This window comes from Miniopterus schreibersii (genome assembly GCF_964146895.1).
Source record: "Miniopterus schreibersii genome assembly, chromosome: 9".
Lineage (NCBI taxonomy): Eukaryota > Metazoa > Chordata > Mammalia > Chiroptera > Miniopteridae > Miniopterus > Miniopterus schreibersii.
In genome coordinates this window covers 80,118,077-80,141,331 of record NC_138118.1, presented here as the reverse complement: position 1 = coordinate 80,141,331, position 23,255 = coordinate 80,118,077, and the positions used below count along the sequence as shown (strand labels likewise).

At 47.0% G+C, this 23,255-nt stretch overlaps 1 protein-coding gene across 4 annotated transcripts in view; it reads left to right on the top strand.

Annotated features, from left to right (window-relative positions):
• ELMO1 (engulfment and cell motility 1) overlaps window positions 1–23,255 on the top strand; it is a 349,884-nt gene that overhangs the window by 78,419 nt on the left and 248,210 nt on the right. For 3 of the 4 annotated variants that reach the window (XM_081146832.1, XM_081146833.1, XM_081146834.1), the window contains exons 3-4: window positions 15,826–15,866; window positions 16,864–16,936. In XM_081146832.1, the coding sequence (XP_081002958.1) occupies window positions 15,826–15,866; window positions 16,864–16,936 (114 nt within the window). Of the gene's footprint in view, window positions 1–11,822; window positions 11,857–15,825; window positions 15,867–16,863; window positions 16,937–23,255 lie in introns of those variants that run through there. The other variant, XM_081146835.1, reaches the window with a different exon arrangement.

Below are 23,255 nucleotides of genomic sequence, written 5' to 3'. Positions count from 1 at the left end.
ACAATTTCAGGTTTACAGAACAGTAATTCCAGCTCGGGCCACCAGCCTGGCCTGCTAGCTCATCTCTCTGATGATGTACTCATCCCCTGTATTAACCTTCAGGTGCCTGCAGAATAGAAGCGAGTGGCTGGTGACACTGCTTAAATGTGAACCTGAAGAAAGGGGGTCTGATAGGTGCTACTGACTTTTGGAAGTTATTTCATGTAGGGGAGAGACCATTTGATGTATCATTGTGGCCCCAGGCATAGAGACTCCATGCTCCATACGAGGAAACAGTTCTCACCTCTACTCAAGGAAAGCAAGCCCAGGCCACATTGGGGGGCGAGGGGTCCTGCTCATTTCCATGAGGCTCATGTGAGCATCAGACAAGCACGGGACAGGTTGCCATGCGCCAGGGTCAGGCCCAGAGGATGATGGGAAGAAGTGTATGGATTTAACCCTGAGCTCTGCAGACCCTTCTCCAGTGGCTCGGGGGTGAGGGGTGTGTGGCTTCAGGCTTTTGTAGGATACTTCAGCCACAGCAGCTGGGATTGACCTGTTTCCATTTGTGGGTGCTTTGGGGAAAGATTTTATGTGAAGAAAGAATACCACAATTAAAAAAAAAATCAAATCATGGCCCTGGCCAGTTTTGCCCAGTGGTTAGAGCATCAGCTCGTGGACTGAAAGGTTCCTGGTTCGATTCCGGCCAAGGGCACGTACCATGGTTGCAGGCGCAATCCCAGGCCCAGGGTGCACATGAGAGCCAACCAATCGATGTGCCTTTCTCCCATTGATGTCTGTCTGTCTCTCTCTCTCTCTCTCTCTCCCCTCCCCCTTCCACTCTCTCCAAAATAGCCATGGAAAAAATATCCTCAGGTGAGAATTTAAAAAAAAAAAATCATGAATGAGGCTTGAGCTCTCTCCTGATCCTGGGATTCGAGTCAGATTCCTTAACCTGGCCTCGGGAAGCTTCATGACTTTTCCCGCATACATCTGCTGGTGTTCACATTACCCAAAGGTGCCTCGTGCAGCTCAGGCACCCTCCTGTTTTGTAGGAGCTGCCCCTTTACAGGTGCATCCCTGCACATTTACACACTTTTAAAATCTCTTGAAGCTTTTTTCTAACAGTGATTCTGCTGGAATCCCTCCCGCCTCATCTTCTGCTCTCCACGCCTCCAGATCCTGGCTTTGCTTAGCGCGGTGGAGGGAGAGCCTCCTTTGTACGCAAACCTTTTGGGATTGTGTAATAATGTAGTCATTTCTCCACCCTTCTGGTTTCTTACACTGTCCCCTTTGCCTGTAGCTTTATTTATAGTTAGTATGCTCTTTTGGAGTAGATTACATGGCCCCGTGGTCATCCTGGGTTTTACACACATTTGTGTCCTGTGGTCCATCCATCACGTTGACCTCTATTTTTGGTTTCAGCAGTGAACAGTAAAGATAAGAATAAAATTTAGGTATTCACCCTTCTGCAAACAGAAAAGTTACAGTGGTGCCCCCTGCCCATGTCGGGCTGGGGATTTTATTTCCCTGAGAGAAACACAGCTGCGTGTGATTTCAGGCAAGCATGGACAAAATAGTTGTGTGTAGTTCTCCCTCACCCGTCCTACTTGTGTAGTATATTTAAGATACAGTTCAATATGCGCACATTTGATTTACTCGAGACCTTTGAAAGCTTATTAATTGCACAAAGCACATTGAAGTTTCTGTGCTGGACATTGGAACTTGGCATTCTCTATGTGATAGGAGTAGTAGGAATGATGATAGCATGGGCCACCTACTCAGCACCTGCCATGTGCCAGGCAGCAGGTGGTGTGCGGGTGCGGAGCATTGGAGCATTTTATCCCAGGTGGTCTTCACACTTCCTCGGTCATAGTTGTCGGAGGTTCAGTCGTTTGCTGGAGATCACACAGCTAGGGAGCTACCAGTTTGAAGCCAGCGTGTGGGACATGAAAACCCGGGCAGTTTCTAGTAAATCATAAATCTGCTTGGTAGTTCTTAAAATGTATTTCTTCGCAGCTTTATTGAGATCTAATTGACATAAAATTAGAAGATATTTAAAGTGTATATCCTAGTGATTCAATGTATGTCTCTATTGTGAAAGGGTTTCCCACTCGAGCTAATGAACACGTCCATCCCTCACATTTATGGTCTCTTCCTTTTTCTCTTTTTGGTGAGCACATTTAAATTCTACTCTCTTATACAGCAGTGTGTATCAATGGTAGTCACCGTGGTTTCCATGAGATCCTCAGGCTCGTTCATCCTGTAGCTGAAAGTCTGTTCCCTTTTCCTGACCTCTGCCTATTTACCTCACACCCCTAGCCCCTAGCCCCCAGCCCCAGGCAGCCACTCTTGTTCTCTGTTTCCATGAGTTTGATTGTTTTTTAGGTCCACGTATAAGTGACACCATGCAGTGTTTGTGTTTCTCTGACTCATTTCACGTGTTCATTAGTCCTGTTTGAGTGTCTCCATCTCTCGGGCTTCTACGTGATGGTACCTGCTGTTAGCAGCAGCCTGTTGGAGCCGACACCCAGCATTGCCACCATGCCTGCTCCATCCACTAACCATGTGACTTCCAGGGACACATGTGTCATGGAAGCAGAGAAAAATTAGAGAAAATATGGCCAGTTGTCTGAGTTAGCAATGAAGGCACCTACTTAGAGGGAGATAGAACCCATGATAGGCTGGTTTCTGGGGGCTGGACCTTGGGAGGGGCTGTCTGGCCCAGTGCCCAGGAACCTGGACGTTGGGTAGACTGATTTGGGCTCAAAATCTGGGCTGCAGCTTACGTGCAGTGTGAGTTGGGACAAACCTCCTGCTCTGTGAGAATCGGCAATACGCATATATCCTTTCTGGCATTGCGAGACTTCGGGGAGATGATCACTCAGCACACTGCTGAGTAATGCTCACCATTAGGAGCCAATTCTGATTTATGCAGAGTGATCCACACGATGGAACAAGCTTCTTATGTTTGAAGCAAGACTGGAACCAGTAATGCAAACTTTCCCTCCGATGCAGTAATGCCAACTCTTTACCCTGAAGACCTGTCATTCCCCAAACATTTAAATAATGAGTCTGGCCAATGGAAGTGGCAGCTGAGCTCCACATAAAGGTTTAGAATTCAGGCCTTGGAGATGACATAAAATGTACACTATGAATGTACTTAATAACCCTGAACTGTACCACTTAGAAATGGCGAAGATTGTAATTTTAAGGTTCCGTAGAATCAAGGGAATGAGACTGCATTTCTGGAAAGCGAGGTTCCAGCCTTGCACTGCAGAGGTGGAAGGTCACCCGCTTTACCTGGACTGCGCTCTTCCCCGAGAAGCTGGACTACATCGGGCTTTCTCAGCCTCGGCACTATTGACATTTCGATGGGATGGTTCTTTGTTGCAAAGGCCACCCTGTGTGGTATAGGATTTGAGCAGTATCCTGGCCTCCAACTGCAGGATGCTGGCAGCATTTCCTCCCCCAGTTGTGACAACCAAAAATGTCTCCATTCATTGCCAAATGTCCCCTAGCAGGGGACATATTTCCCCAGTTGGACTAAATCAATGGCTCCCAAGCGCTGCTCTGCGTTAGAATCACCTATGAAATGTATGGGATGCACAGAGATGATTTGTAGGTGCATTTTGAGGCCCAGGGACTCCTGTTTCTATCACGCTTCCTTGCTGGGGATGCTGATGCACCTGGACCCAGATTTGTCACTATTATGGTGCCCTGTAAGCCTCTATCTGCTGGTGACACCGACACCCAGAGCAAGCGTCAGTGAGCGCCCCAGCTGTCATGTGGTCCTAATAATCCCCCTCTTTTTACAACAGACACAGTGCTTGCAAGAGCTCCTTTTGTGAGGAAGGGGTAAGACGGCCTGTGCGGTGTTGCCTTGTTGCTGTTTGTGTGTCATGAGAAGGTGGAATGGCTCCTCCTGTCCCTCATCTGACGTTTGCATCTGTTACACTGGGGATTGTAACAGCTATTTCTTAAACTTCCTTTAAAGCACAGTGACTGGGCTACTTCCCTTTCCGGTTTTGGCTCTCGCTCTCTCTCTCTTTGTGTGATAGTCTGCATACTCTCCTGACATCTTAACATTTGCCATGCTTTGGAAGAGAAGCACTGGAAATCTGTTTCTCCCCTTGCCCGAGTGCTCAGTTTAATTGAGTGAGAGGAGCTCTAGCCTTCTGCCTTTCCTTCTGAAAATGGACTGAAGGTTTAGCTTACTTTCTAGGTAGATGCAGGCAGTACTCTCTTCCATCTGCTTCCCTGCCCCAGTTCTCTCACACAGAGCACGTTGGGAAACTCAGGACAGAGCCTTTCCCCAGCTGTGTTTTCTTGAGATTTGCTGACTAAGGCAGCTCACATTTCTGGAACATTTTGTGCATGTCACTCTTTGTACTTCACTTGTCTGGTAGGTCTACTGGCCACCTGTGGCGGGGTATATGAGTGCCTAGATTTTAGAATGCAGAAGGATGCTGGTTCCCCAGAGAAAGGCTTGTATCTTACCTCTAGGCGTATGGTGACCCATACGATGTGCCCAGAACACTGAGGAAATATGAGCAGCCTCAGGGAAATAAAATATGTGCTCTTTTATTTTCTTTTTTCTTGATTTCCATCCAGTGGATTCCGGAGCCCTCTTAAGTCAATGGCACCACTATTGTGCTTGACAACATCCCCTACCCCCCAATCTCACACAGCCCTTCAGATAGCAAGTCTGCTTCCTAAATGGTTCTTAATTCTGCCCACCTTTTCTCTATGCTCGTGGCCACTGCTGTACCTGACCTCCACTAGGTGCCTCGGTAGCAGCTCGGTCGGCCTCCTCGCCAGCACACTTACTTCCCTCCCATCATTCTCCCAGGCTAAAGCATTCTCCAGCGTCTCTCCCACTGCATCAGGGTAAAACCCAGACTTCTCTTGCCATGGTTACTAGGGCCCTGCTGTCTCCAGGTCTAGCCTACATGACTAGCCTTGCTTAGAGTCCCCATGGCTTTCCCCCAGCACCTCTATCTGGTTTCTCATTCTAAGCAACTCTCTTACCTTTTATGAAAACACACTTCTCAGAGCCTTTGCAAACGTGATTTTCTCTGAATTGGAAATTACCCCTCATCTGTCTTCCTGCATACCCACCCTCCCGAGTGAAGTGGAAGCTCTTTAGAGAGGGTCTCTTCTGACTCCTCTGACTAGATCAAGGCCCTTGTTACATGCATTGTAATATCCACAGTTACTCACTGTGTGATGTTCTGCCTGGACCATGTGCCTTCTCAGTGCCTAGGATAGGGCCTGGTTCGTGGTGAACTCAAAATGAATGTTGAGCATAGGAAGCAGGTGATATTTGTACATTTTCTGTCTCATGATAAACACAATTAAATATAATTATGAAAGGGAGCAGCCCTGGCGAGAGGAACAACATCCCTTCCTTTGTTCCTGCCATGCATTCTAACTATATTATTACATTTCATGAATTGACATTATAAAGGCCTATTCTTGTCCTTCCATCAAAGACACCCATAGTCAAAAGACAACTGGAAGACTTTGACAGGATGGTATCAAGTTTCAAGATGCTTATAGATGGATCATTACTGTGGGGCAAGTTTGTGGTGGCCTATTTGGATTCATCAGTCTCATCACCATCAGGTGCTCATAATTTCCGGCTATCACTTCTTTCTTGACCCCTTGACCCATATAAACAGCTGCCTGTCTTCCTATCTGCCTTGCCCATCCAGCTGTCCCTTACACCTCAGATGCAACATATTCAGACACTGACCATTAATCCTTCTCCCCTACACCTGTGCCATTTTGCTTCCCTTCATGCTTTCCTTGTCTTGGTACTAGATGTGAACATGCACCCAGTTTGCTGAAGCTGAATCTGTATGTCTTCCTAGACTCTTCTCTTTCCCTCTGCTTTTTTTTTTAATCTAATAAGTGTTCCCAGGAAACTTGTCCACATCTGGTCCCTCTTATCATACCCGCTTCTGCTCTAGCTGGCCCTATTCTCTCTGGAGGACATAGAGAGCAAGGAAGGACCTAAAAATAGGATAGCCTCAAAGGGAGAACTTTCAAAGAGTGAGAGTAATATCTACACACACAGGAGATTATGAACACAAAGTAGGTGGCTACAAATTAAGAATAGATCGATATGAAAAAGAACCAATTAGAAATCTTAGAAATGAAAAGTATACATGTAGTAAGCAAAATGTAAAACAACAACACCTCCAACAGAAAAGTAAAAATGAACATATAGACAAAATAACTCTAGAGTGGATTTGGCTGAAGAGAGAATCAGTAACTTGGAGGATACTAATGAGGAATTGATCCAAAACACAGCCCAAAAGGTAAAGGAATGAAAAAATATGAATGTGACGCTGTACTTTTAGAAGATGAATGTTTGAGAATTGTTCTGTGAGAGGAAAATCAAGAGAGATTAGCTAGATAGCTGCTGCTGTGGCTCAGGCAAGAAATGATCATGTCATGGTCCAGGAGAGTGACAGGGGAGACAGAAAAAAGTGAGACACATGCCTTATCATGACATATGAAAAGATGAAATTGACAGGAAATTGATGATTGATTATATGTAGGGGTTGGTTAAGGAGAATGAAATGTTAAAGATGATTCCAAGATTTCTTGTATGAGGAACTGGACAAATGGTGGTGACAACTACCAAGATAGAAAAAAATAGTGGAGGAACATTATGTGAACTCACATTCTTCGTGGAAACCTTACAGGTAGGTTTAGGAAAATAGGCAGTTATCTATATGACTGGACCTCTTTTAGGTTTTCTTTGGGTTTTGGTACACTGGCCAATTTGTTCACCCAGCTGGTCTCTTGGCCTCCAGTGTAATCACCTGTTATTAGAAAATTCACACTTTATTATGTCACTTTCCTGCTTAAAAACCCAATGGGTCCAAATCATCAAGAGTTGTCTGCAGGCTTTAGATATTTCTGCTTCTAGCTTGCCCTGTTAGCCACATCTCTCATTCATTCATATGACGTTGTCAACTCCTCCACATGCCATATGGACATCCATGTAGCCACTCCATTGCATTTACTGTACCTCCAACCGAAAGTACCCTAAGTGGTCCAAATAGCATCTATTTTTAATTGTTCATCTGTGCCCACAGGCAACATAAAGAAGAAGGTTCAGAGAGCCAGCTCTGAGATTGACTTGGCAGGACAGAAACACAAACAATACCGAGAAGGGTGGAGACGATGTAATGTTGGTTGCAAGTCTGTTTTCTGGCAAACTAGAAGAAGATAAATAAAAATTAAAAACTGAGAAAGAGAGTTTTAGGGTAAGATTTAAATTTGAAGTTATTGAAGGATCCACACTCAAGTTAAAATTACCTGAGACAGAAGGGAACTGCAGAGAAGTTAGCGCTGAAGGTGTTGATTTGAGCATCAAATAGTGAGAAAGAGGAGACAGAGTTCCTCCCCTGGGCATCAGAAGTTTCAGTGTTAACTTAGCATTTCATCATAATTTATGTGGATAATGCACGAAGCACAACCACCTACTGTTCTCATGTTAGTGCTAAAACACTGAGCTTTAAATAACGTTTATCAGGAACTCACTATGAGCCTGTAACCAAGATACCCAGAATTCCAGCACCCTTCCCTGCAGGTGTCAGCTTGGGGCACTTCGACTTGTTGTTCCTGGTTGCCAGGACTGTGGAGCTGAGGCCAGGTTAAAGAACAAGTGTCCTGGGATTATACAGGTCTGGGTTCAAATTCTGACTTTATTACATTGACATCTTGAGATTTTCACACAGTTTTCTCATTTGTAAAGAACACTTAGTAATGGACATAGGGTAGCCACTCAATAACTAGTGGCTATTACTATTATTATCATCAGAAGGGCTGGCCAAGGAAAAACAGATGATAAAAGTCTGAGCTGATGACATGTCAAAGGTAAGGGAGTTCTGAGAAAGTGCATGAGATTGTGGCCGTAGTCTGCATATTCTAGACCCTCCCAGAAGAACCTGTTTTATTCCTCTTCAAGGCTGTGGTTCATTCTCAGGTAGCCACAGTCACACTCATGGGATAGATATTTGAGACCTGGAAGCCCACACCCCTCCACTACTTGCTGGGAGTTCTCTGAGCACATCCAGTACCATTCAAGAAAGAAGGATGCATTGGCATTAATGCACCCGCCACAAGCAGGGAAACCAGCTAATGGCCAAGAGAGCAAGACGTATAGGGAAAAACGAAATTAAAAATATAAACTCACTTCTTAACACTCCCTTTGCCACCGGTTCTTCTCAGCCTTCTTTTGATTGCTGCATTGCATCCAATCTCAGCTTCCTTGTAGTTGATCAACCCTCATAATCTTGTGTTTAAATTGAATCTGAACCCTAATTTACCTTCAGAGCTTATCTGGCTCTCTCATATCTACTCACCTGGTCTGATAATACCCTGTCTATCAGAGTCCACAGTCCACAGTCACTTGTTTTTCCTACTGAGCTGGTCTGACATTTTATTTTTATTTTTTATTGTTCAAAATATTACAGATGTCCCCTTTTTTCCCCACTGACCCCTTCCATCCTGCACCCACTTCCCTCCCCAGGCCTTCACCACACTATTGTCTGTGCCCATGGGTTATGCGTATATGCATATAAATTCTTTGGTTAATCTCTCCCCACCCACGTGCATAAATACGGTTAACTTTCCACATGTGAACTAGACGCAAATAAGTAGACTATTTCCCATGAGTGAAGGGAAGCAGACCATAGGATCGGAATTGATTCACAGTGTGAACCACTCATTGCCACATAGGAAAGGGCACTGATTGCAGGGGTGGGGTGGAGGACATTGGCATGTCAGCAAGATGGGAGTCATCTGGGGACACTTCCCGGCAAAGACTTGCTTTCAGGAAGGTTGAGAGGGATGCAGGAAGGAGAAAATAGGTTGTTGTAGCTGCCCAAGATATTGAAATCTTGGGGAAAATGTTCCTTATGTCCTTGGCAACATTGATCTTGGGACAATATGAAATAGTCAAGGACTAGGAGGAAGAATCACAAAAGATCATCTCTGTGAGTCATGCTTTATTCTTATATTGTTTGTCTCTGTATTTCTGTCATTTTCTAAAATTGACATTTCCATTCAGTTGAGGGGAAATACCATTTTTACTGAATAGAAGTATATCTAATACCTAAAAGGGAAAGGTATTTCTACTTCTCTTTAGTCCACTAATATAGCGATCTTCAACCTTTTTCATCTCATGGCACATTAACTAGTTACTAAATTCCTGCGGCACACCAAAAAATATATTTTTTGCCGATCCGACAAAAAAATTAGGTATAATTTTGGTTCATTCACACTGGAGGGCTATTTTTGTGTTGGCTGTTGTCATTTTTATTTTTTTATTTGACAGTCTAAGGGAAAAGAGGTCAGTGCCCCTGAATACATAAGCAGGTGTTGCGAGTTTTAAAAATTCCTATGGCACACTGGATGAAAATCGCTGCTCTAATACATGAGACTATAATTATTTATGTCTTTGCTCATTTACATAGTCCAGTAATTTTTATGACACAAAGATTGTACTTTATCTTGCTCAAATCTACTATTTAATTAGTTTGATGAAGCTGAAATAAGTCATTTTTAGTAAACCATTTTGAATTGAATCATCATTTGTCAAGAAGAAGGTGGCATAGCCTGTCATCTTTCGAGTTTTAAAATCAATGCTACCCCTGGTTTTACTGCTCTGGAGACATAGTTGGGGCCCTTCGTCATCTGTGAAAGTCACTGGAATCCCATGTCGCTGATTCGCCTTGGAATTGTTGTCATCATACTTGCTTTCCAAGAACTAGCCAGCATCCGCCTCAGGAGAGCGTGGTTTCGTCATTATCTTTCGGATTATTTAGACTTGTATTAGAAAAACAGAGCACGCACACACAGCTCTCAGAACCCATCAGAGTCCCCCACCCAAAGGTATGTGGCTCGGGAGCATGGAAAGTAGTCACAGGGCTCGTTGCAGGAAGAATAGATCCGTCATAAGATGACTGGTGTCATTGACACAATCTCTGGGGGCACCTCCAGGAACTAGGTGGGTCATCATGCATTAAACTTGCTCCCAGTCACATTGTAGCTAAACTATACTCAACATACGTATCCCTTCTCAGAGGTAAAATGACACGTGGAAGCGGTTTCTTTTTTTTCTGGGCCAGTGTTACTCATAACTGCTGTGCAGAATGCATCCAATGACTTTCCATCTAGAAAAGCAAAGTGAAACCCCAGTGCTGTGCTATATCCCTCCGAGTGCCAGAACAATGCATCCATCACTTCTTCTAAAGCACCGGAGAGAGCCTTTCATAGTCTAGGACCAGAAACGTTAAGTGTCTGTGGGGAAGTTTTTGGTTGTTAATCCTTACAGGAGAATATTTTTTCCATTGATTTTTTTTAGAGAGAGTAGAAGGGAGGGAGGGACGGGGAGAGAGAGAGAAAAAAACATAGATGTGAGAGAGATACATTAATTAGCTGCCTCCCATATGTGCCCCAACTAGGGCCGGGGATCGAACCTGCAACCTAGGTAGGTGCCCTTGACCAGGAATCGAACCCATGGGCCAACGATCTAACCACTGAGAAGCACTGGCCAGTGCTGGAAAATCTTTTTGCAGGGAGAGGGTTGTGAGGCGATGGGCTGTGGCAGGCAGGTGTGGTGGCCACTGGGGATTGCATCTCCTGTCTTCCTCTTGCTGGTTCCACCTTAAGCCCCTTCCTGAGCTTCAGGGGCAGGTGGAAAGAGACCAGGGAAAGGAAAAGGAACTATAAGTCTGAAAAAAAGATATCTGCTTAATCAGACACTATTCATTAGTTGTTTGCCTTGCGGGGGCCTAGCAGCCACTCACCTGGGCGGTGGCAAAGCAATCGAGGAGGCGGCCTCTGCCTCCACAGCGAGTGTAACCTAGTTGGCAAAAGAAAGGAAGATGGATTGAAGAGTAAAGAACAGGATGAGACAGGTGCTCGAGGCAGCACTGGGGCTGGAGTCACTCGAGCAAGGAGGAGGAACTGGGTGTTTATTTGTTTATTTAATTTTTCAACCAACTTTTGAAAAAAGTACCTGCATATCCAATGGCTAGGCCACCTTTGAGCAGCGCCTTGCTGCCTACCCGGCTCTGTGTCAAGGCCTGGCCTCATCTCAGTCTCCACCGCAGTGTGCGAGGCACGGCCTTTATCTTCAGGAGAGGGCGTGGAGGCGTTGTGAGCAGGAGGACAAGCGTAAGGGTAAGAGTCAGGCTGCAGATGTCAGGGTCAACCCAGGAAGCCGTTTTCCCAAGTCATTCAAGAGGGATGAGAGAGAAGTACAAGTAGTTGATAAAAATTCAGTGTTCTAAGTGCTTTTCTGGGGTCCATGCACTTAATGTCATCTCATAAGCATTTGTCCCCCATGTCATTTGAAAACATGTGAAATGAACAAGCTTTCAGTGAAGCCAGGCTTTCTTTGCTGGGTGATGCCCATGTTAGGACAGCCTTGGGCCCGAGAAGTGGGTGTCAGAGGCAAGAACTGCAGCCCACAGTCCGTAGCTGCTAACACATCACTAGCACATAGCTGATCACATCGGATGGGGGTGCCCCCAGCCTCCATGGACCGGTGTCAAGGCAGAAATGGGGGCAGCAGTAGACGTGAGAGCTCCGAGGTGTGCATTTGGGCTGCGTGAAGTCCCCAGGCCAGGTGCCTTGGCTGACAGACAGGAGCAGGTGTTTGAATAGGGATTGAGTTCATCGGTGGCATGATGGGGGTGGGGGTGCTGATGAGGGGGGACAGCTGGGCCATCGCTGGGGAGGGAGCCTAAGGCAGGCTGGACTCCGCCACCTCCTAAGTAAATAACCAGGGACTCCCAGGATGTTTCTTCCTGGGGTTCTCTCCTGCCTTGACAGAACCACGTGCTTTGGGTGGGTGAGCGATCAATCATTCATTTAAGGGCTGAAAGGGAGGCAAGAGGAGGCTCCGCGCTACGAGGAGGGGGAGGGGGTGTTTGAGCTTGAAGCGGAGGCACGTGGATTCACACGCGGCCTTCCTGGAGAAGCAGGACAGGACCTGAGAGAAGGGTGGGAGTGGGAGGCGTGGGTGCAGGAATTTCCCAGACGGGCATTTCACTCAAGTCAAGGGCAAGAGAGAGAGGTGGGGGGGAGGGAGGGGGCAGGGAGGCAGAGGGCCAGCATCCACTGCGAGGGTTAGAGAGAAGAGGGATTGCCGGAGACACAGGCGAAAAGTGAGTTGCTGGAGAACTTGGCCGTTCTCAGGAATCTGCAGGTTTTATGTAAAGGAGATAAACACATCTTTCTGTACAGGAAATGTTTGTTTTCTGAACTGTCTGTGGTAAATTAAGTTGAATAAAGGGATTCTTTTGGAGAAAGAGTTAAGATAAAAAGGGGGGAATAACCCCCCAAACAACAAAGAAAGCTGCGGCCCGAATGTACCTGGGCACGTGGTGCTTCGCCAGCCGTCCTGCAGGAATGCGCACCTCGCTTGACAAATGAAAATACTCCTGCCGGCATTGGAACTTTTCCAGAATAATATAAAGTGAAGACGTGCTCTCCCGTGTTGCTAAGGAAATGGGGAAGAAAGTGTGTTTTGGGTCCACCGTGCGCACAGACCCCGATCCCCTGCACGGAGCAATCTGACAACTGCCTTCCCTCCAGGTTACCTTCAGGAACATTCCTGCTTTTCCCATCTCTGCTCGCTGTGAGTCCGAGATGGTCATCGTGACCTTCAAAAGAGACTCGCAGATACAGAAAACAGACTGACAGCTGTCAGAGGGGAGGGTGAAAAAGGTGAAGGGACTAAGCAGAAAACCCCCCACAAAGAACCCTCATAGGTAACAGTAAGGTGATTAGCAAAGGGAAAGGGGGTGGGGCAGGTAGAAGAGGGTACAGGGGGATGAATGGTGAGGGAAGGAGGCTTGACTTGGGGGGTGAGCACACGATACAATATGCAGATGATGTGTCATAGAATTCTGCACTTGAAACCTATATAATTTTATTAACCAGTGTCACCCCAATAAACTCAATAAAAAAATAAACACAAAAACAAACCATAAGACCAAAAAGCTTAAGGAATTTAGTTACAATTTTTATAAGTTAAGCAAACATACTCAGGCAGTGAAAATAATTTTGCCTCAATATTCTAAATCTAAATGTAGTCAAGCAGAGGATAGAATTTTATTTTTAGTTCCTTTAGGGTTTATGGAGTCACAGGGAGAAAACCCAGATTTCATCCTTTTAGGCCAAAATCTCTTTCCTCCTGGGCCGTTTCCCTTTCAATGGGCAAAAAGCGAATTATTCAGCATGCCTACAGAAGGCTACCAAGGCGTTGCCCTTGTCACCTTGTCACCTTCCTCCTGCGTCTTGGAGAACCGGCAGGTAGACAAAAGCATCTCATGCAACCTGAGCAAATGGGAAGAGAAACAGAAGCAGAGCCAGCGTCAGGCTTGGACTCGCCAGCCCCGGAGCTCCTGGCACACCGAGGACTTGCGTGGGCAATGGCACAGAACAGTGTTTCTGTTTGGGCATCTGTTTAGTCCCAGTTTATGAAAGTTGTGCTGGTCACCTGCGGGGCCTTGCTAAGGGATGGTGACAGTCACTTGATTGGTGTCTGTTTTATCACCTGTTGAATTCCTCTCTCCATCAGCTGTCTCGCTCAGTGCTTGTCCAGGCCGTGAATCACACAGCGCCCTCCTCAGCGAGGGGCCCGTGCGGGTGGTAGTGACAGCCCTCCCACATCCACCAGTTTACAGCCAGCACCTGCTTCCAGCCACCCAGCAGTGGCCGACGTGGTAGGACGCGGGACGTGCTGTGCCGATGGATGCAGGCCACCCTTCCAAACAGTTGGCTTTATATTCAAGCCTGTCTTTCTCTATTAAAGGCAAGCTCGTGAGTGTGTGGGTTTCCCATGTAAAGAAGAGCATCGAGTCTCTTAGATTCCATCAGCACCTGCGCACAGGTGGAAACTAGTACCAAGCGAGGGACAAGGTTACAGAGCTGCATTAAGATGCAGTGTTCCCGGGGACAGGAAGGCACTTGGGGAGATCAGGGACATGTGCTCAGAGGAGGTGACTTTGACATGGATATTAATGGTGGGTAGAGTCCATGGTTAGAGATGGAACCAAAAGAAGAGAGGGACGTTTCAACAAATAAAGAGAAAGTGTGGAGGATGTGTATGTATTATGGAGACTCGTAGGTCTTCATGGAACACTGATGACCTAGAAAGGTCTCTGGCAGCTGGAAGGGCAAAATCCTTGCCTTATAGGAAGAGTTTTGTTCCTAACGTTCTTTTGTCATTTGGTTTGCCCCTTAACTTATAGCTAAATCCATAAACAATTGACATGTTTGCAAAGGCCTTGGACTTTTGTGTCGTGTAACTGCATGGTAGAGCCCAATCCCCATTTCTACTCTTCCTGTAAAGGAAGCCAACTCAGGGTGGCAAGAATACCCCGTGACTTTCCACTCAGTTCTGGTCCCTCTCTCCCGCACCATGTTCATAGCTGCCGGCAGACTTTGTCTTGAACACTCAGTCATAGAGGCTGGGCCTGCAGTGGGAGGGAGTCATTGGGGAGCACTGAGGACTGAGCTGGAGCTCTGAGCAGGGGCTAGAGGGCCTTAGAAAGGCCTGCGGTGTTCAGAATTCACCAGGAGGGAAGATGTGGAAGCACCGTGTCCAAGGGCAAAGATGGGAGAAGGAAATGGAAGTCTTCTAGTGACATGGGAGGCCAAGGAAGCCATAACCCTAACCTTTCTATGCCTTTCACCATTTGTATTCATTCTAATTTAATTTAATTTAATTTGATTCTCTCACAACCCCAAGGAGTGAGCAGGCCCTATGCCCATTTTACAGATAAACTAGTTGAGGTTCCGCAAATGAAGGAAACTGTAGGTCCCGCTGCAGGCCAGTTGATGAGCTAGGATTGGAATGGGTCCTGCTTGGCTCAGAAGCCTTTTCCCCACACCCTTTGGCCTTCAGAGGGATAGGACTACAACATATTTATATGTAGGTGTTTTTTCACAGTGTCTAAAAATCCTGGACCATGTGTGTGTTTCTTTGATTTCTCTTCCCCATTTGTTTTTGGTCTGAAATTCCTTCTTTTGGTTGACACACTATCATCCACCCCAGGGGACAGAGAGGGTCTGTTTGCATCCAAAACAGAAAGTGTGTCAACATCTCCGGGTGAGCCATATGTGCCCCTCCGCCTCATCCCTCTTATCTGGAGGCGGGCACGGCACAGCTGTGACTGTTAGGCAATGAGGACAGCTGAAGTCAGCCACCAGTTGACACCAGGGCACATGCTGTCACGGCCCCAGTCCCCAAGTGTGCCCAGCTCAAGTTGCTGCATGGTTGGCATTTGTCGGTGCCAAGGTTGTGGAAAGAATTCTGTGTACTCTATAGGGAAAATTTCACAATACCTTCTATTTCCTTCACCACATGTTCTCATAAAAATGTCATGAGTCCAAGCTTGTTCGGGTACAACCAGACTGCTGGTAGCCCGGCCCACATGCTCCTGAGGGATTCTGTTATCATTTGACCTTGTGGGCTTCCGTGGCCTTGGAGATCTTTGAACAAAGCTGTGTTTTCATCCTGATTTTAATGCGGCTGAGTTATAGATGATGTATATTTTGTTCAACTAATAATATTAAATGTAGAAAAAGTGCCAACAGGGTAATAAGTCACTGATGTATTTGGCGGTGATGGCTGATAGATATTTACCTTCAGAAAAACAACGGACTAGTCGAGGACAGCTAAGAATAGCAAATGGAAAGTCTCCTTGCTTAGATATCGGCACTGGCCTCTGCTTCTCCTTTTTTTAAAAAAAATGTAAAATGATGAAATGAAACTAACAGAGTATTTCCTTTTTTGCTATTTTGCAGAAAAAACCGCTGTCAGCGATAATAAAGGAAGTCTGTGATGGGTAAGTGTCGCTACTCAGGACCCATCCAAGGGGCTCCAGGCCCACTTGAGAGGCAGATAAAATATTCCCCTGCGATTGTCAGACGTCATTCATGAGTCACTCCCTGAGCTGCTCAAAGACACTGGGAATTTCTATGTGAGATGCGCAGCCCCTTTCCACCAAGAAAGTTACCATTGTTCCTCAAACAAGAGGAGGTGTGAACTGGCTGGTGTGTGCACCTGGTGAGGGCTTTGTTTATTGTGAAAAGTTGAGCTCACGCGCCCTTCCCAGCAGGGAGCAGTCTGAAGTTCCGGAGAGTAAATACACAGTTCATTTGGTATAAATCGAGAGGACCACTCAGATCCCCATAGAAGATGAAATGATTTAAAAGACAAGTCAGTGGGTTGTCAGTGGGTCCACTGTTGCCGCATGGACCTCACAAGGATAGGGCTCCCCTACTTCTCTTTGGCTGTTCACAGAGTCAGAGGAAACACACACAAAGTTGCATGTATTGTTGTTTTTTACTTTTAAATCAGAACTGTGATGAGAGGATTATCTGGAATTTATTTAAGACCTGGGATACTTCACTAGAATGTTCCAGTCTGCAGCAAGCATAGTGACTGGGGGTTGGGGGATACAGAGACCAATGAAATGTAACAGTTATCAAAAGTTTAAGTTGCATTCATGTCCTTTGTTTCCCCCTCTCTGCCCCACTCCTTCAAAATAGGGTGGTAACTTTATGTTCAAATACAACCCTTGCCCCAAAGCCATGAAGATTAAATGCCTACAGGTGAGCAGTAGGCTTAGAATGAGACCTGGACGATCCACATGAGAAAGAACAGGTCTTAGGGTGAAAGGTGGGCCAATCCAATTTTGATTTAGACGCTACACTGTGGGTTATATGAAGCACTGGCCCAATTCCAAGCACAGGGTGTTTAATTCATCTGTCTCTCTCAAACCGTAAAAATTAAAATGACCGTTTACTGTCGTTCTGACCAGTTTATGCTTGTATTTTCAGGTGGTCCCTTGCCAACCACGAATACTACGCACTGCAACATGCTGACAGCTCCAACTTCTACATCACAGAAAAGGTAGGTCAGCCCCTGATTTAACCCGGGACACTGAACATCTAAGGGAGTTAAAACATGACCGGCATTTCCTCTGCTCACCAGACATGCTGGTCTAAATTTTACGTGGACCCTTCACGAGTGGCGTCTACACAGCAAAGACCTGCCACTTCCGTGTTAACAAGGCGGCAGTTAGCCCTTGCAGGAGTGGGGACCAAATAGGCCTCCGTGTCCTGTTTTAGCAACTGCACTTGCATCTAACAGTGAATTTACTAATCCTCTCTCTCATTGCTTGGTTGAAGCATTAATGGGACTTAATGACAGCCTAGCTCCCTTTCTCAGACATTTCTCCCCCCAGAGCCATGTCTAAGGCCTCTTCAAGTTGCTGAAACGACGACAAGAAGTCTTGTCAAAGCTGGCGTTGTGCAGGCACCGAGCGTTTCTGGCTTTGGGAGCCCTGCTTTCTTCCTGGGTGATGATTATGCTTTGGGGAGCCTGGAAGAGAAGGCGGGAGTGGTGAAGCCTGCAGTGGCTCTGGCAGTGGGGAAATCAGTGTCTTGCAGTCCCCGGGTAGGAGAAGGGAAACAAGCATGCGGTCAGAACCCGCAGGGCCCGGGAGGTGGGCCAGGCGTGCACACCTGTCGGTTAATTCCTTCCTCAGGACTCGCCTGTGGTGCGCACAGTGCTCGCTTTGCTCGACAGACAAAAAACCGAGTCACGGACATACAGAGGCTGAGCCAGCGTGTGGGGTAGTGACCAGGGACTCGAGGAGCAAGGCCAGGTCTTTTGCTTCTCTCCCTTTTCCTTTGGGGGATTTCTGGAGGAGTTGAGCATTCAGCTTGGCTTCGTGGAGCAGTCACAGAAATGCAAGGGAGCCAACATTGTCCTTGGGGAACAAATAACCCGGTGGGGTTAGCGGAGAGGGAGGAGACAGCCCTGTGAATGGTTTTCACCCTGGGGATGGCGGTAGATACGGAGTGCTCCGGGCGGGGAGGAGAATGGAGTGGCCTCAGCTCCAGGCTTTGCCCCCCCCAGTCGGTGGTCCCTAGAGGACCCTGGGTTTCCCCAGGAATCCGGTGGGGGTGGGGGTGGGGGTGGAGGCAGCGACAGGGTCTCCTGCCCGCTGTGCTGGTGGCTCTCCTGTGAGCAGGGTGTGTGCGTGGAGGGCGGGGGCGTCAGTCTGGGGGAGGGCGGAGAGCCGCAGCCTAGCTGCTTCCAGAAGCCGCCTTGTTCCTCCCCCGTGGACACTGGGCCTTCCTAAGCCTGTTTCCTCGTTGCCCGCCTGCCTGTGCTGAGCTGCCCGGGTTGCTGGTTCTTCTCACTCCTTCCAGTGATTCCACAGACACTCAGCTCCCTGCCCTCGTTTCCCCCTTGCTTCATTTTCTTAATATTTTTTATTTATTTCATACAGCCGATGCATAATCGGCCCGCTCAGCTTTGTGAGATAAAGAGGAAATAAATAAAGAGAAGTTCCCTGGTAGCAGTGATGTGCATTGTTGCTGATAACCTTAAGGAGATCATTTCAACTTGGTTCGCCTTCTAAAGGCAACTAAAATATTGTTACTTTGGGGATATTATTGGAAAAGATTGGATGGCTTTCTACTATTTGAGGTATAATATGAAAAAGTGTAAAAGTTATTAAGTGATAAAATTATAGGACAGTAAAGGTTATACTAGGGTTTTTCAATCATCAACAGTTGGTGGATAGTGAAATCAATTTAGTAGGTTGTGGCAGTGTTAAAAATTGGAATATAATAGATAGACTAGGTAGGAGTATATCCCCGGTGTAGTTTGTGAAATACATACTTGTGTTACACACACATATATAGTACATGGATTTGTGCTGGATTTTTACCCTGGGCTGTGGCCCACAAGCCACCAAGTCACACATGGCCCTGCCTTTGATTAATCTCTCTCGGCTCGCATCCCCTGGTGGCTGTCATGTCTTCTGTCACCATTGTCAGGAGAGCGCAGTTCATTGGAGATTCCTAAGGATGGGATTCTCAGACTAGAGAACACAGGCATCCCAGGGAGAACCTTTTAAGTGTGTAGATTTTTAGACCCCAACCCCAGCAACTCAGTTGAGCAGGCCTTGGATACAGCCCAGGATTTTGCGTTCAAAGAGCCCTCATGGAATTCGGGTGCAGGCCATCCAAGGACACTTGGAGGCCCTCTGCTCTGGTCCACTCTTCTGAGGGGATGGGCTCTGTGTACCGGGCACTATTCACTGCCAACAGAAGTCACGCATGAAGTTTGACTTAGAAGTGTGTTTGTGTGCGGCTGATTCTTGGAATACTTTTATTTTTGTTTATTTTTAATATGTTTTTATTGATTTTAGAGAGAGAGGAGGAGAGAGAGAGAGAGAGAAACATCATCTACTGGCTGCCTCCTGCACACCCCCTACTGGGGATCGAGCTTGCAACCCGGGCATGTGCCCTGACCTGGAATTGATCTGTGACCTCTGGGTGCATGGGCAGACATTCAACCCCTGAGCAACACCAGCCAGGGCTTGGAATAATTTTAAAATTCATATAGTGTTTATGCTTTTGTTCTAATTAAAATTAATATAGACTCAGAAATTTTAAATTATGGGAAAATAATTATTTTATTGGTTATCCTAGTCATTTTCTGGGAAATCTTGTTCTGTGTGACGAAAGTCTTCATGTTGAGTTTAAAAGGGACTGCCCCCTGAGTCTCACCCATCTGTCCCTCTTCAGTGGGCAGTAGTAGCAAAGATTAGTCTCCTGTTAAGAGTTTGGGGAGCGAGGGGACTCATCTTCCTCATCGCAGTCCTTTGTTTGTAAATAAGACTTGACACCTCCTCTCCCTGCAGCTGTTCCTGGCACAGCTGCATGTGTGCGTCACACAGAACTGATCACGTGCTGGTCAGGGGAAGGACCTTGAACCCTGTGTCCACAGGGGCAGACCTGGCTGCCTTCCGTCTGCCATTAGGTCCATCTGGCTCCTTGCAAGTATTCCTAAAATTAGAGACCATTTTCCATTTTTTAAAGTAATGTATTTAGCATCGTCTTGGTCACTCACAGCCCAGTGAGCTGTTAGGTAATATTTGCATTACCATGGTTACTGGTGACTAATTTTTGAAACCTGTGTGTGTTCTTAGTAACTGATTTCCCCTTGTATAAGAGGTGGTCTCGCTTCCGCTGCCAGAGATTGAATACGACCTGTACTTTTTAAAAAATATATGTTTTTATTGATTTGCGAGAGAGAGGAGAGGCATAGAGAGAGAGAAACATTGATAAGAGAGAATCATTCATCAGCTGCCTCCTGCACGCCCCCTATTGGGGATCGAGCCCGCAACCCTGGCATGTGCCTTGACCAAGAATAGAACCAGTGACCTCTTGGTTCGTGGGTTGATGCTCAACACCTGAGCCACACTGGCTGGGCATGACCTGTACTTTTAAAGAAGAGCAATCCTCCAAGCCCAGCAGGCTAACATGGTCTGTGACCGAAGGATGGAGGCTTGAGCTCCTCAGAGAGGCACTCCCTGCTCTTCTCGTGGTACCCAAGCCCATTTTCTCTAATAGTCTTCATTTGCTTATTGGGCCATTAACTCTGCTTTTTCAGTGCAGTAGGGGAAATTTCATGTCAAGCAGCGTTAAGCAGAATTGTAGCATGCAAATGCCTTAGAGACCTTAGGATTCAGCTATTCACAAGTTCAAACTCTGCCCCAGAAACTTCTACATCTCAGGGGTATGTCTGGGGTGAGGGGCAGAGAATAAAAAATGAAAAGTGGCTTGTGTGTTTTTTAGCTTTATTGAGGTGTAACTGACAAAACAGTGAGATATTCAGGTGCGCCTCATGGTAATGAGACGTGTGTACGTTGAGAAGGGGTTTCCCGTCTGTTTAATTCACACATCCATCGCCTCATGTGTTTATTTACTCAGTGAGGACACTTAGTTCTACTTGCTCGCAAATTCCGGTTCTACGGCAGTGTTACCGACCACAGCCGCCGTACTTGACGTTAGCCCCTCCGGCCTCATTCGTCTTGTAGCTGAAGTTTGTACCCTGCTCCCGACCTCCCTACTTCCCCCACGCCTCAGCCCCTGGCAACCACTTGTCTACTCTGCTTCTGTGTTGGACTTTTTAAGGTTGCACATATCAGTGATACCCTCGGTGTCTGTCCTTCCATGTCGGACTTGCTCCCCAGGCGTACAGGCCTCCAGGTCCCCCGTGTTGAACACGGCGGGGCTCCCTCCCGCTCGCGGCCGTGCTTCGTCCCACGAGCGTGCACACCCCGCTCCCGTGCTCACCCGTGTGTTCAGGGGCGTAGGCCTTTCGCTGGCGGCGGCTGTGGAAGAGGCTGCAGTGAGCGCTGCGGCGCACAGCTCTCGCCCATAGCCTGCTAGCATTTCCTTTGGATGCGACCCAGAAAGTGGGATTTCTGGGCCACTGTGCTAGTTCTACTTCTTGTGCTGGGAAGAACTCTCCCACTTCTCCACAGAGGCTGCGCCGTGCGAGGCTGCCTTCCCCAGCCCCTCCCTTTCTGATGAGAGCCGGGCTGGCAGGTGTGGGATGCACTCTGGGGCACTTGTAATCTGCATTTTCCTGGTTGTTAATGATCTCGAGCATATGTTCATGTACTCATTAGCCATTTGCATGTCTTCTTTGGAAAAAGTGTCTGTTTAGCTCCTCTGTCCCTTTTTAAATTGGATTGTTGGTTTTTTATATTGAATTGTGCGAGTTCTTTATGTATCTAGGAAATTAACCTCTCATCAGATAGTGATTTGTACAGACTCTCTCCCATTCTGTACCTTGCCTTTTCATGCCATCCATGGTTTTTTGTTGTTTTTTTTTTTGCTGTGCCGAGGTTTTTTCTTTGATGTAGCCCCACTTGTTGACTTGTATGAGTTGTGCGGTAACTTTAAATATTCCAGTGGGATTTGTCTTCTGAGAAGGAGGGATGGAGAGTGTTATGCGTCCGTGTTCTCCACCCTCGTCAGTCTGATGATGCGGGTGTTACTATCTCCATTTTACAGTGAGGAACATGAGACTGGGGCGATTACACAACAACTCGTTTAGGCCACCTGGATGGGCAGGGGTCAGACTGAGGCGGGGCCCAGGTGCGTCTGCCTCCAGCACGTTCCATGCCACCTCCTGGAAGCCCTCTTTCCCACCACCTGGGCCCCATTTTCTTTTGATGCCCTCTCTTTGCTGACAGCAGGCCAGCGGTTCTGACAGCCGCTGCCTCAAGCACGTATGTGCGGGAAGTTACAGCGTGAGGGCAGGTTGCCCGCGTCAGCCTGCAGCTTCCTCATTCCTTGAGCCGTAACTTGGAGGAAGTTGTAACAGGTAGCTTTCCACTCACTAGGGACGAGCAAATGCGTTTGTGTTTGCCTGTAAAGTGGATTATATAACTGCCTAAGGAAGCGTTCGTGCACTGATACCAGCCATTTTTGGCAAACAGAAACATTGCCTTGCCATCCTAATTCTAAGCTCCTGAGAGGTAGCTCCCCAGGATGCATGGGCACGTGGAGGATGCCATTAGGAGACTGTGCACCGTGGACAACTGGAGTTTTATCACGATTTCAGGATGGTGTTTGGTTTCCCCCTGTTCAGACCTACTTCAGAATGTATGAAGTACAGTGATCTACCTCGGCAGTGTCTTATTTTGATAAATTCTTATTTTGTAATATTAGAGATAACCATGCCTGATCTAGGCCCTCTCTGCAAAGCTGGCCCCAGGGACCTTGGCGACAGAAATGGGGTTGTTTGAGGAACACCCCTTCTTATGTGGTTTCCACTTCATAGGTGCTTGGATTCTCAGGCCCTGAGCTCCCCAGACAGGGACTGTGTGCCCTTGGGACTGGCATTTCCCACCAGGTCAGGAGACTACTCAGTTATGTGGAATTCAGCTCAGCTCTCAAGTCTTGAGCACGGGGCTCCACTAAGAGCTTAGTTCCATTCTCCACACTCATGCATCTCAGGGTCTAGTCCAAGAGAAAGTCTTGAAATGGGTCCAGGTTCTGAGAAAGGAAAGGAGGGAACTGAGTAGTAGTCCCCCCTTATCCTTGGCTTCAGTTTTCCATGGTCAACCATGGTCTGAAAATATGAAATAAAAAATTCCAGAGATAAACAATTCTACGTATTAATTTGAGTGCTGTTCTGAGAAGCATGACAATATCTCACAGGCTCATGCTCTGTCCCACCTGGGATGTGATTCATCCTGAGTCCTTGCTCTCTGCCCATTAGTCACCTAGAGCATCTTGATGATTAGATCACCTGTCTCGGTCTGACAGTGCCTGTGCTCAGGTCACCTGTACTTTGCCTAATAATGTCCCCAAGTCACTGAGTAGTGATGCTGGCCATTCAGATATGACACAGA